The sequence below is a fragment of the Macrotis lagotis genome, chromosome 6 (assembly GCF_037893015.1).
Source record: "Macrotis lagotis isolate mMagLag1 chromosome 6, bilby.v1.9.chrom.fasta, whole genome shotgun sequence".
NCBI classification, from domain to species: Eukaryota; Metazoa; Chordata; class Mammalia; order Peramelemorphia; family Peramelidae; genus Macrotis; species Macrotis lagotis.
Genome location: NC_133663.1, coordinates 30480875 through 30492528, shown reverse-complemented (window position 1 = coordinate 30492528; position 11654 = coordinate 30480875). Strand labels below are relative to the sequence as shown.

The window sequence follows — 11654 nt, the reverse complement described above, 5'->3', positions numbered from 1 at the left end:
CTAGCCACCCCCTACAGATTGATTTTTGACATATTTTTAATTATTTCCAAGACAGACACACACGGTTGACAGGGCAAAGTCGCAACTAAGGCAGACACAGAGATGGAGACATTGCCTTTGCTCCCATTTTCCCATACCCAATACTCACACACACATGCACACCTGCATGTCTTTGTATGTTTGAAGCCCTCCACATCTTTCTCTCGATGTAACTCCCTGCCCTTCGTGGCCTCTACCCCACCTTGGGAACCCTCAGGCCGACATGACATTTTTCAAGTGTATGGTCCATATGTTCCATGGTTTTATTCTCTTTGGACCATTCTTAGTCCTGGCATAGTCCTGTTATAATGTGAAATTAAGAAGTCCTCAAACCTAGGGGGTCTTTTAGCTGTGTTTATGATGAACCTGACCATTAGCCTAAGAGTCTATGTCTGTGGAACAAATAATTCTTGGGTTACTGTGTTGGATGAAATTTAACCCAAAGTTCCTGTCCTCAGGCCACATGTGACAGATCATAAAACTGACAGCCTGGTCATTCAATTGGACACCATAATTTTTTTTAGATTTTTTCAAGACAATGGGGTTAAGTGGCTTGCCCAAGGCCACACAGCAGGGTAATTATCAAGTGTCTGAGGCCACATTTGAACTCAGGTCCTCCTGACTCCAAGGCTGGTGCTCTATCCACTGCACCACCTAGCCACCCCAGACACCATAATTTCTTTAAAAAGATCTACTGCTCTACAGGTTCATGGAAAGCCAGAAAGGGCCTCTCCTTTTGTAGAGGAAACAGGCCCAGGGATACAACCCTAACATCCAAGCCCAGGTCAGTTCTCTCTCCACTTGCCCAAAGGAGTAAGATTTGGATGGGAGACACGGACCCTGGCTTCTCAGGCTCCTGAGTGCATGCTGTTTCTATTCTATTTTTAGGTCTTTTTACATTTTATTTTTACATAGCTTTTCCCATTAATTATATCCCTGAGACTTATTGGAAAGAAAAAAAAATGAGAGGCTGCTGCAGTGGCTTCTGTCAGGAGTGGAAAAACACGTTCCATCTGGAAGTATGAGGGGCTAACTGTCCTTCCTCTAGTTCAGTGTGGGGGGATGCCTGGTGCTTTTCAAGATCATCGCCCTGAGCTAACCTCACACTTCACCCAGATGGAGCTCAGCCTACTGGGTCGTCGAGGGTGAAGAGGTAATGATGGCCCTTCCCAGGATCCCCATTCTGGGAAAGGCAAGGCTGCGCCTCCGAGGTGGTTGCGGACAAGCCATCAGTTTTCTCCAGATCTTCTCTTCTGTCAGTAACTTGAGGGCGGATTGCAGGAGGCTCAGGAGCCAGAACAAAGATGGCTATAAAGGGTGACCAAGGTGGTGAAAGGTCTTGGGGTGTGAATGTCTTTAACTATGTCAAGGGCTGCCATATGGGAAGGGGAACTGCCAGACTTGGAATCAGGTAGACCGATCCTGAGTGGGCCACGGGCCCCTCACGAGCAGAGCCGGTGTCCTCACCCAGGGGACAATCCCTGCAATGCTGACATCATAGCTTCCTCTACAAGCATTGGGGATTAATAGCAGCCCTCTAGCTTGGACCCCAGAGAAGTAAGAGCAGTAAGTAGGTGGAAATTGCAGATACAATTAGGAAAAAGCCCCTAAAAATGAGACCTGTCCATAAGTAAGATCCTGGCTTGAAATCAGTGTTTGGTGATGTAAAAGCTGAAATGACTACCTGGACAATAGCCCTCTGCTTGAGACCTGGAAAATGTCCACCAAAAATTTAGGATGAGGCTACATCAATAATGTCTGCCTTTTATTGGGGAGTTAAGAGGCAGAAGATGAAGACTGTCAGCAGACATTTTTAGAGAGAATATTGTTTCATGTCTGGTACAATTGATCTCAATAAAAGCTGAAAGTCCACACATGGGACCTATGAAGTTAAAATTTGACGTTTTAAGGACAATTTTTTGACACCAAGTCTTTCTTGATAGCACCCTGACCCTAAATGCCCCTCCCTGGTAATGACAGAGCTCCTTTGTACTGTTAGATGTGAAAATCCTCCAGAGCAGGTCCACCTTCCCCAGGCCCATCACACATTTTATCTGATTTGGGGGTTTCTATACTTATATTTGGATGTGTGTTTGATTTTTCTCATGGAGCTCGTCTTTGATGGACTCATCCCAGAGGGCCCTTCGGAGTCAGCCAGCTTCCCCATGCCATCTCCAGATTCAACTTGCTGCCCGGAAGATAGCCCATAGCCTGTCAGGATGAGAGGCAGTGCCAAGCTAGGTAGAGCTCCCCTTTGGTTAAAGGAGAGCCAGCATTTAGGTTCTAAAGCTTTTCTGGCTGAGTCACAGGTTGCCCTCAAGTGGAACTAAAGGAGCCCTGTAGGACCATCAATGTTCCTGCCCAATCTGGAGCACTCAGGGTCCAGGCTGCCCCTGGAGAGTCGCTTGCCCCCTGCCCTGCAACATGCCAGGTGGGGCCTCCCAGTCGCACTATCAATCAATCAGCACATGTGGCTGAGTGAGGATCAGATGCCATACAGGGAAATGTTCCTTGGGGGAAGCTTCACTCCCACCAAAGTCCCCTTTCTGACCCTGAAGAGCAAGAGACTGCAGCTGACTGAGAACGATTAAAAATAGAGCTGATTCACTGGTGCAGGAGAAATACTCATCATTTGGTATTGAACTCTATCCTCCCAGATCGCTGTACCTAATGTTTGCTTTGTAGGAATTCTTCAGTTTTTCTATTCCTAATACTTCCTATTTCAAGCACAATTTGCAAAGGGAAATGAGATTTACAAAATGTAAGAATTTTTGTTGAAAATAAAGTCATCAGTAAAAGTTGATGCAGTCATTACTTAGATGATTATAAGAGAAAAATAAAACCACTCAAACCCATCACCACTGCTTAATTTTATTGCAATGAAGAAATTTTAATATAGTAATTGTCTGAGTAGTATGCTAAATATAAATTATTCCAATTACTAAAGTTGTCCAGAGACAGGCATTGTTTGGAAATCAAGTCAAAATCAGTGGGAGGGAAAGGAAAAACCCCCAGTATATTAAATACATAGATTTTAGAATTATTTGCACAATAAGCTTATTCCTAATTGTTGAGTGTTTTAACTACCTGGATCTTCCCTTGGCTCAAAGCTCAAAACTAGACACTTCACTGGCGCCCATTCCAGAAGAAACTCAAATTCTCTGTCTACTTGTTTTTCTATTTAGGGCTTCCAACTTTCAAGATGAAGAGACTAAGGGGAGCAATCTTTCATAAGAGAGCTATTTATTTTTGGCCCCTAAGGATAGTCACCTATCCTTCAGCAGGCTGTAATATTGACAGCCTTTTAATTTTCACATATTCCTCTAAAAAATATTATCTTTGAACAGAAATAGAGAACCTGGGCTGTAGCCCCTAAGATAATTTTTTTGTGGTTAGATCTTCAAAGACTGTTTTTCCATGGTCAGCAAATATTTGTGGACCCAGATATTAGCTAGACACATCCCAGATATTACAAACAGATACAGGACAAAGTTACGGTTTGAAGTGCCTGTGTATTTATTAGTGATAAGGATTACCTAACAGTTTCTAATTTCTGAGAAATAGCATCATGTTAGTATAATTTTTATGTCCAAATACAAATTACCGGTGTTAGTGCTGACCCCAGGACTAGACAAAAATCTGAGGTGCAATGTAGAATGTTACCTAATTCTTAATACTAATGATTAATCTGGGAATTTTTGGAAGCAAGACAGAATTGCTGCTTGTGTTTGAGAGCAATTATCAGAGTTGTGGCCAATTTGGGAAAGAGAGAAGCCTGGGCAGCTGACATTGTACCGAACCAAAGCAGCGAGAAACGGAGCTGCACCAAAGTCAGCGGTGAGAAAAACACTCAGCCATGGAAATCAATCACCGTCTGCCAGGGGAATAGTCTTAAAATAACCGATGGCAGCATCCACAGAGATGCAGTAGATAGATCGGAGCCATGTTTCTGCTCGCAGACAAGGAATATTAAGATGAAGCAATCAGACCACATGTGAAATGTTTACTAACGTACACGAAAACGTATATTTGCACAATCAGGAAAACATTAACACCTTCAGTTATAATACTTGAATAGAAGGTAACAAAAGAATAAAAATAAAGGTTTGCAAATAAATGATTCCAATTGCGAAGCAGTACTAAGTATAACTTCTCACAGCGGCTTGGGGAAGAATCAAACCTGTTTTCATTATTTCAACTTCAGAGGAATGATGTCAAGTCTCTTAAAACGTTTATATAACTAAACACAATATATTATCCAAAGCACAGTAAATAAGGATGTGAGACACAAGCTGAAATCAAAATTCAAACTGCTCCAAAAATAGCAATCAATTAGAGCCCACTGACTGTTACACGGTCATTTTTATGTTCTTTATTTTAATCGGTACTTTCAAACAATAAATTGTCCTTCACAGCAGTGCCTCCCAATTGGATAATACAGTACTCCAGTTTTTGAATGTAAGATAAACCAATGAACACAAAAGCGTGCAAAACAGCTGCTCTAGGTCTGCTCAAACACATGGAATGTTGGCACCAAGCTGCAGCTGCTGTGGAGAGACGGATGCGCCACACAGACCCACACACCCACACCCACACACACATATATACACAACACACACATGTTCTGTGGGGTATGAGGGCTGGCATTACTCTAAAAACATACTTTTAAATGGTCTTAATTTTGTACAAATTGAAGTGCTGAGAAAATGTCTAAATAAGAAGTAACAATTAAAATAAAAGGTTTGTTTTATTTGTAAATTATGTACAGAATGTTTTCTCATATTATGATGGGGGGAAATGGATGGGAAGGGAAAGAACAGCCACTGTTTTCCCAACCTGTGCTGCTCCCTTTCCTAGACTGGAGAAAACCATTTCCTTCTGAACCCAATGTACAAACAAGTTTGGATTTCCTAAGCTGGTAGCTAAAAGGACAGAATTGGAAGCTAAACAAATCATGATGCATCATTACTGACTGGCTTATCTTAAGCAAATAAACTCCTAACTCTGAATCCTAAGGAAATTTTCTGGTACAATTTTATGAAAATTAAGAAAAACAGCTTAAGTTTCAAGAGTCATGAGTCATGTGTTCATTTCATCCTAAAGTAATTCATAAATAGCTACCTAACTGTATGTCACCTGAAATTTTGGTCTTTCACTTTCAACTCTTCTGCCATGTTGAACAGTAAGAAACTCTCTACAGCATCAAAAATGCCATCATTCTGAATGTCACTGAGGAAACTACATCTTTGACAACTATCAAAAAGAATAAAGGCTACTTACTGCCAAAATAGTTGTTAAATGGATAAAATTGTTAAATATATGTATTAGTGACTTAAGATTGTACCAAAAAAAAAGTTAGTAGTCTATAAAATAAAAACTGAACAGAATTGCCTGGATGTCCACTAGATCGCAGCAAACTGATTGACAGACTACTCCAAAGACTATGCGTATGGTTTTGGTGATCAGCCAACAGAGAAAATCCAACCACTTGCACACACTCAGTCCCCAAACTGAGAACGTTTATGATTTTTCAGATGAAAGTCTAGTCGTTTCTTCTTCGTCTCCCTCGTCTTCCTCCTCCTCTTCACAATCTCCATCTGTTTGCTGTTCAAGTTCCTCTTTTGTTATCATTTCAAAATCATTTCCATTTCCACTACTGTGCTGGGATCGGTCGTCCTCCCGTCTGTCACTGTCTGTGTCCGAATGGCGCTCTCCACCTGAGCCCTCGGTTCCATTAGTTCCCAGAGTTCCTGTTTTCCCATCCTCATCTTCCTTTTTCTCACTGTCTGATTTTTCCTCACTGTCAGATTTCTGTTGTTTTTTGGCCTCAGATTTCTCCTCTTTCTTTAAGTCTGCTTTTGGTCCTTTGTACTCGTGGGTGTAGAGAGGCCTGAAGGAGTCAATGAAGCCCACGTCGGCAGTCAGATTCGGTAGGAACCAGAAATGGTGTCTACCTCCAGTAATGAGCCAAATTATAAGGAACAGTATGCAGCGAGCTGTGAGGAGAAAAATCCTTCAAGTTTAATATCTCAAGCACTCATACTGTCACCCAAGTTTAATGTTAAACAAATCTTGGAGGGCCCCTCCCCCAACAAGCCTCCTGAGGACCCCCATGGCCCCTCTCGAGGGCCAAATGTCATCTGCAGAACAGCTGCTGCTCTTGGGGGACAATGAGGAATTTGAGGACGGTAACAATGAGATGCTTGAAATTAATGGAACAAGTGGATAATTCAAGGTATAATCTTTTAAAAAAGGTGCACTGTTCTTTATTCTCACATCCCTATGTCAAGTTACTTATATTTCTAGGTAAAGATGCCCCTGAACATTATCATTAAAACAAAACTTTCCTGGTGTGAGGTCCTGATATACACATTTTACCTTTCTAAATTTTTTTATATGTAAGTTCATTGACCAAAGGCAAAATGAGAATACTCAAGAAAGACAAGTCAAATCCCTTGGGTGATTTTCAATTCACCACATTCAATTTTCAGTACTCCACCCTTATTCTGCACTTTATGGTTTCTAAAACAGATCCTTTATGACTCCTCTCTGAGGTAAAAAACACAGACTATTATTAACTTTCTTAGTAGAGGGAGGTTGGTCTCAGAGCCAGGGTTTCTCTCCACTTTCCACTGATCTGGCCTTCCACAGAAAAGCCCCTTCTCCCCCCCCCCCGACTTTCCCTCTCTTTCACACACTCTTCCTACGTCAAAGACCCTTGATGCAGAGTTTTTCAACTCCCCAGGACTCACTAAGCAGGTCTTTTTCTTGGGCTATGGTTGAAAGGTTCTGATGAAAAAGCTTTGCCAAGTTTAACTGACCCAGCCCTTGGATAGCTGACGCTCTGGTATTCCCAGGCCTTCTCCCCTTCATTTTCTCTGGGAGCTCCTACCTAGTTTAAGTCTTATTAACAGAGGTTTGGCAGACCCAGTGTCCTTCTCTGAATAGGTGTTTTTAAATAAAATGTCCCTTCATCATTTCCTGGGTCTGCATAGCACATTTATCAAGAGCCAAAATAAGTAGGTGAATGTTCTAAGACTACCTGATTACGTCAGGCTAGTTTTATAGGAAACTATTACTACCACATAAAACCCTGAAAAAGCTCCTTTACAGGCTTACCTTTAAACAGAGGGAGTAGTCTAGATGACTCCACTTTACAAGTGGGTGAAGCATGCCTAGGCTGCTCAGAAGCACAGCTTCATTTTTTGAGTCCTTGTACACTATTCATAAGAGGGGAGAGGCCAACTGCGTACTAAATCTTTTTTGACAAGAGATCCCATCAATGGCTTTTAGAAGGAGGGAATTTCTAAAAGCTGCACACTCTGCTCTTCTCCTGCTTGAACTATTCCTCAGCGATACCATGAACACAATTCTAGAATAATTTCAGTGATCTGAATGAAACTGAAAATCACTCCTTGCTTCTACCTACCTCTTTTTTTATCTATCAGCCTGACTCCAATTTAACTAATCAAATCTTTAGAATCCATGCAAGTCAATGTTCCCATCTTATCTCCGCTTTCTTAAATCCTCAGGTATTGGTTGTCCCTTGGTAGGTATACTTTATAAAATTTTACCTAGGTGATATCCGAATACCCACTTTAAAATAGGGAAGGTTATGAAGAAAACTCATTCTAATCCAATGTTTCTCCACTGAAACTGCTCCCCCATCTTAGAAAACTAAAGAACACTATAAAAGTGGTAGCTATCTTACCACTCTTATTATTTGAAATGGTAACATTCACAATATAAATATTATAAAAACACCTTAATTTTGACCCTTATGGAATAAACTCAATGCACTAGCAGGACGTGTTCCCTGTTTTCTAGAAGGGGTCCCAGTCGAGTCCTCAGCTTTCTAAATAAGTTGTGATTTCCAGGCTTAGGAGCTCTTTGGAATATCTTTTGCCACAGTAAAAATGATAAATCTAGTTGTTCAAGCTATCCCACAAAGGCCTCTTTAATTCATAAGGCAGTTGAGAAATGGCACTTACAAAGATAATACTATTAAGTAATAAAGTATTATTGAAATAATAATTAAAACAAAATCAGCATCACTTTTATTTATTTGAATTCTGTTATGTAAGGAAGAGCAGGCTTAAAAGATGAGGAAATAGATGGAGTGTGCTGTGGGGAAGTCTGAAGGGACTTCTGGGCATGTTCAAGGATGCGGAAGCTGTGACCCTGGTCCTTGATGATGCTTTATTTTACAAAAGTTAGCCTTCCTTTCCTCAGTAATGCTGTCTCCCTAGAATTTTTCTTCTGCTCTGTAGTCATAAATAGGGTGGGGACAGGTGGGGAGGTAGGCAGAGAAGATGAGACATTCTTCTGAGGCAAATGAACAAGATTTGGGAGAAGAAAGAGCTGGAATCAAGAGGATTGTCAAAAAATGGGTCTCATTGTGGAAAACTGTATAATGCTCCAGGTCAGAACTCACTTCTCTTTAAACTCTGAGCGAGATGATGCCCTTCAGGACACAAACCCCTTTGGGGAGTAGACCTCTGCCCTATTCTGAGGCTTTACATCTTTAAGCAGGGAATGCTTCCTTTTTTTCCCCCACCCCAACAACCAATTCAGAGTTAAACACCATCACTCAAAATGGGAAAAACCTGCCCCTAGACCATGCTTTGTAAACCAGTAGTGAACTTGCACTGTGAAGAACCTTCCCCTCTCAATTCCTCTAAGTTCAATACTCAGCATTAATCGCTTCAAGCTTCATCCGGGCCAAAGTCTAATCTTCTGTTCAACAAATCATCAGGACTGTGCTCCCTCTTTTTTGATCATCCCCACTATCTCCAGGAAACCTGAATCAAGGACTTGTTTCCTCAGACCTTCAGACAAGGTACATACTCTACTACGATGTGTTCATAAAGAAGAATAGCAAATAATAATAATTAAAAACTATGTATAAGGACTCCAACCAATGTATTCTATTCTAAATCTAATTAAGTTCCCTGGACCCAGAAGCTCCTGGTGATTAGGGCTAACACCCTTTCTTGCCTCCATCTACCCACAACTCCAGCAAGAAAGCTTCTTTTTGCTGCCTTATCACAATTTAGACCTCTTCCCACTCGGCCTGCAGTGAAACCACCTGCCAAACTGGACTGGGGAAAATGTCCAGCCTGACCTCTCAACTGGATGGCCTTGGGACTGGAGGCCTTAGCCACTTGGCTCCAGGCTGCTTCCAATACAATGAATTGCTGCACTAGAACATGCTCCCATTTTTTTTGCAAGGCAATAGGGTTAAGTGGCTTGCCCAAGGCCACATAGGTAGGTCATTATTAAGTGTCTGAGGCCGGATTTGAACCCAGGTACTCCTGACTCCAGGGCCAGTGCTCTGTCCACTGCACCACCTAGCCGCCCCTCACTCCCATTTTCTAACTGCTTTCCTATATCTTCCTCTTCTTTTGAGATTCCACCTAAGGTGCCATCTGCCCCATGAAAAATTGTCTCCATTCACTCCCTGATGAATGGAGTTCTTTTCTCCCTATGACATTCTACCTCCTAGGAGACTGCCTTGAGGGCAGGGTCTATTGTTTTTCGTTAATCCCGCTCCTTTGCACAGAGATATTTCGTGTTAATAGAATGTCATTCTTTACCCCCTAACACCCAGCCCCTCAGTGGCTCTGAGTTATCAAAGCCCTCCACAGTTTGACACCACTCTCGATACATGGGAGGCCTTTACTAAATGGAATATTTGCTCTTTACTAAGGAACTCTCTCCTGGTAATGTCCTTCCCTCAGGTTCACCAGCTTATTCAGTATTAAGGCCTACTCTGATGGACTCTTGCACAACTTTGCTTGTACATCTCTCATTGGACTTATGTCTTTAGGTCATTTCTTCTTCATCAAAATGTAAACTCAGTGAGGCAGGGCCCACATACATGCATGCCATCTCTTATTTCCTAGCATCAGCACAGTGTGACTGGGCTGAGCAGTAAGAGAGTCCCAAATGAAGAATGTGTAAGACGGCCACACAATTCAAATCATGTCATTCCCCCAAACAATGCAAACAGATGACAGTTCTGGGGGGTAAATAGAAGGAAAAAAGAAGGGAAAAAAAATCTAAAAGATTTTTAGTTTCTGAAAATTTTACATAACTGTTTCAGTGGCAACAAATGCTCCTAGAACAGTACCCACCCGAGCAACCTGAACAAAATCCTTACATTTCACCAGTGAAAAAAAGAATCTAACAACAAACAAAAGCAATGCAAAATGAAAAGACAAGAAGTCGAGTGATTTGGAGCCAAGTCTGGTCTGACATCACAGCTGTATGACCTCTAGGTCCTCCCCCTTACCCTTCTCTCTAGCTCCTTGTCCAGCCCAGTATCCCAGCTCAGACTCCCAGGCCCATGGTCCTGTGCTTCTGAATGTTGCTGGGGGAAGACAGGAGACCATGGTCCCTAGGTCTCCTACAAACCCATAGGCTGGCATCTCCACTGGGCTCTAGGCATTGCTCCCTGTACAGGCAATCCCCATCCCCTTCCCTGTGACTAGGACCCTCTATGCTTCGGTAGTAGGTGAACTTGACTATTTTACAGAGAAAACTCTAACCCATCAGCCCTAAACTCCCTCATCACCCCCCCCCCCCCCGCCTTCAGAACCCAGGACCATCTCCACTCATCTTCTCACTTGTACCAGTTTCTAAGGAAGAAGCAGCACTTTTCGCCCTCCTGTCTTCTCGTCCACCTCCTCCATAATACTGGCTCCTTCCCCACAGTCTCAAACATACCTAAATCTCCTCTGTTCTTTAAGAAAGTCTGGGTGAGGCCCAAATCATCCTTTTTTCTTGCCCCTTCCCAGCTTCTTGCCTCTGATGCCCCCTCATACACTTCTTGACTGCTTGCAATCAAGGTTCTTCAGCCACCTAAAAGGGCTCTGTCCCAAGCTGCCACCCAACTCTTAACCACTAGCTCTGACAGACTCTCCTCAGTCACTTGGCAGTGTCCACTGCGGCTACTCCTTCCTCCTCTGGGAGGCTCTCGCAGACTTCACAGAACTTCATACCTCTTCTCCTGTCTCTAACACCGTCCTTAATCCCTTCTTTTCCCCATTCCCATGTCTCCAACGTGGCCCTCTTCTGAGCTTCCCCAATTCTGTAGTAGGTACTACCCAGTCTCCCACATGGCTAAGTCCTGCTGGTTCTAAAAGTGAAACAGCTCAAGTTCACTCCTCGTCTCTATTCATGCTACCACTACCCTTATTTAGGCTCTTATCCCCATTCACCAGTATAACACCTCTTCAAAGTCTTCCTGTGTACAGCCTCTAACCATTCAATTTGTCCTCCAAACATATTTCCTTAAGGCAAAGTCTGAACAGACTGTACCACAAACTCATCACCCTAAAGTTTATGGCTTTGTTTAATTTGAATACAACCTACCTGACTTATTTTTCACATTGCAACTATGCATCTAGTCTAATCCAGTCAAAATGACTTTAAACTCAATGTTCCATTGCTGTATTTGAGAACCTGTCCTCTCCCCACATCTAGAAGGCATTTCCTTATTCTGCCTCTTAGAATCCTCCTTTTCTTTAAAGAATCACTTTGGTGCCACATCCTCCATGAAGCCTCCCTTCCTTGACTGCTCTCCTTTCCCAAATGGACCTCTATTTATATAT

At 42.4% G+C, this 11654-nt stretch overlaps 1 protein-coding gene across 1 annotated transcript in view; it reads right to left on the bottom strand.

Moving 5' to 3' along the window:
- Positions 1–3531: 3531 nt before the first annotated feature.
- SEC62 (SEC62 homolog, preprotein translocation factor) overlaps positions 3532–11654 on the bottom strand; it is a 34026-nt gene continuing 25903 nt past the window's right edge. Inside the window, exon 8 of the mRNA XM_074190898.1 lies at positions 3532–6035. Within this exon, the coding sequence (XP_074046999.1) occupies positions 5560–6035 (476 nt within the window). The 3' untranslated portion in view covers positions 3532–5559. The remainder of the gene's footprint in view (positions 6036–11654) is intronic.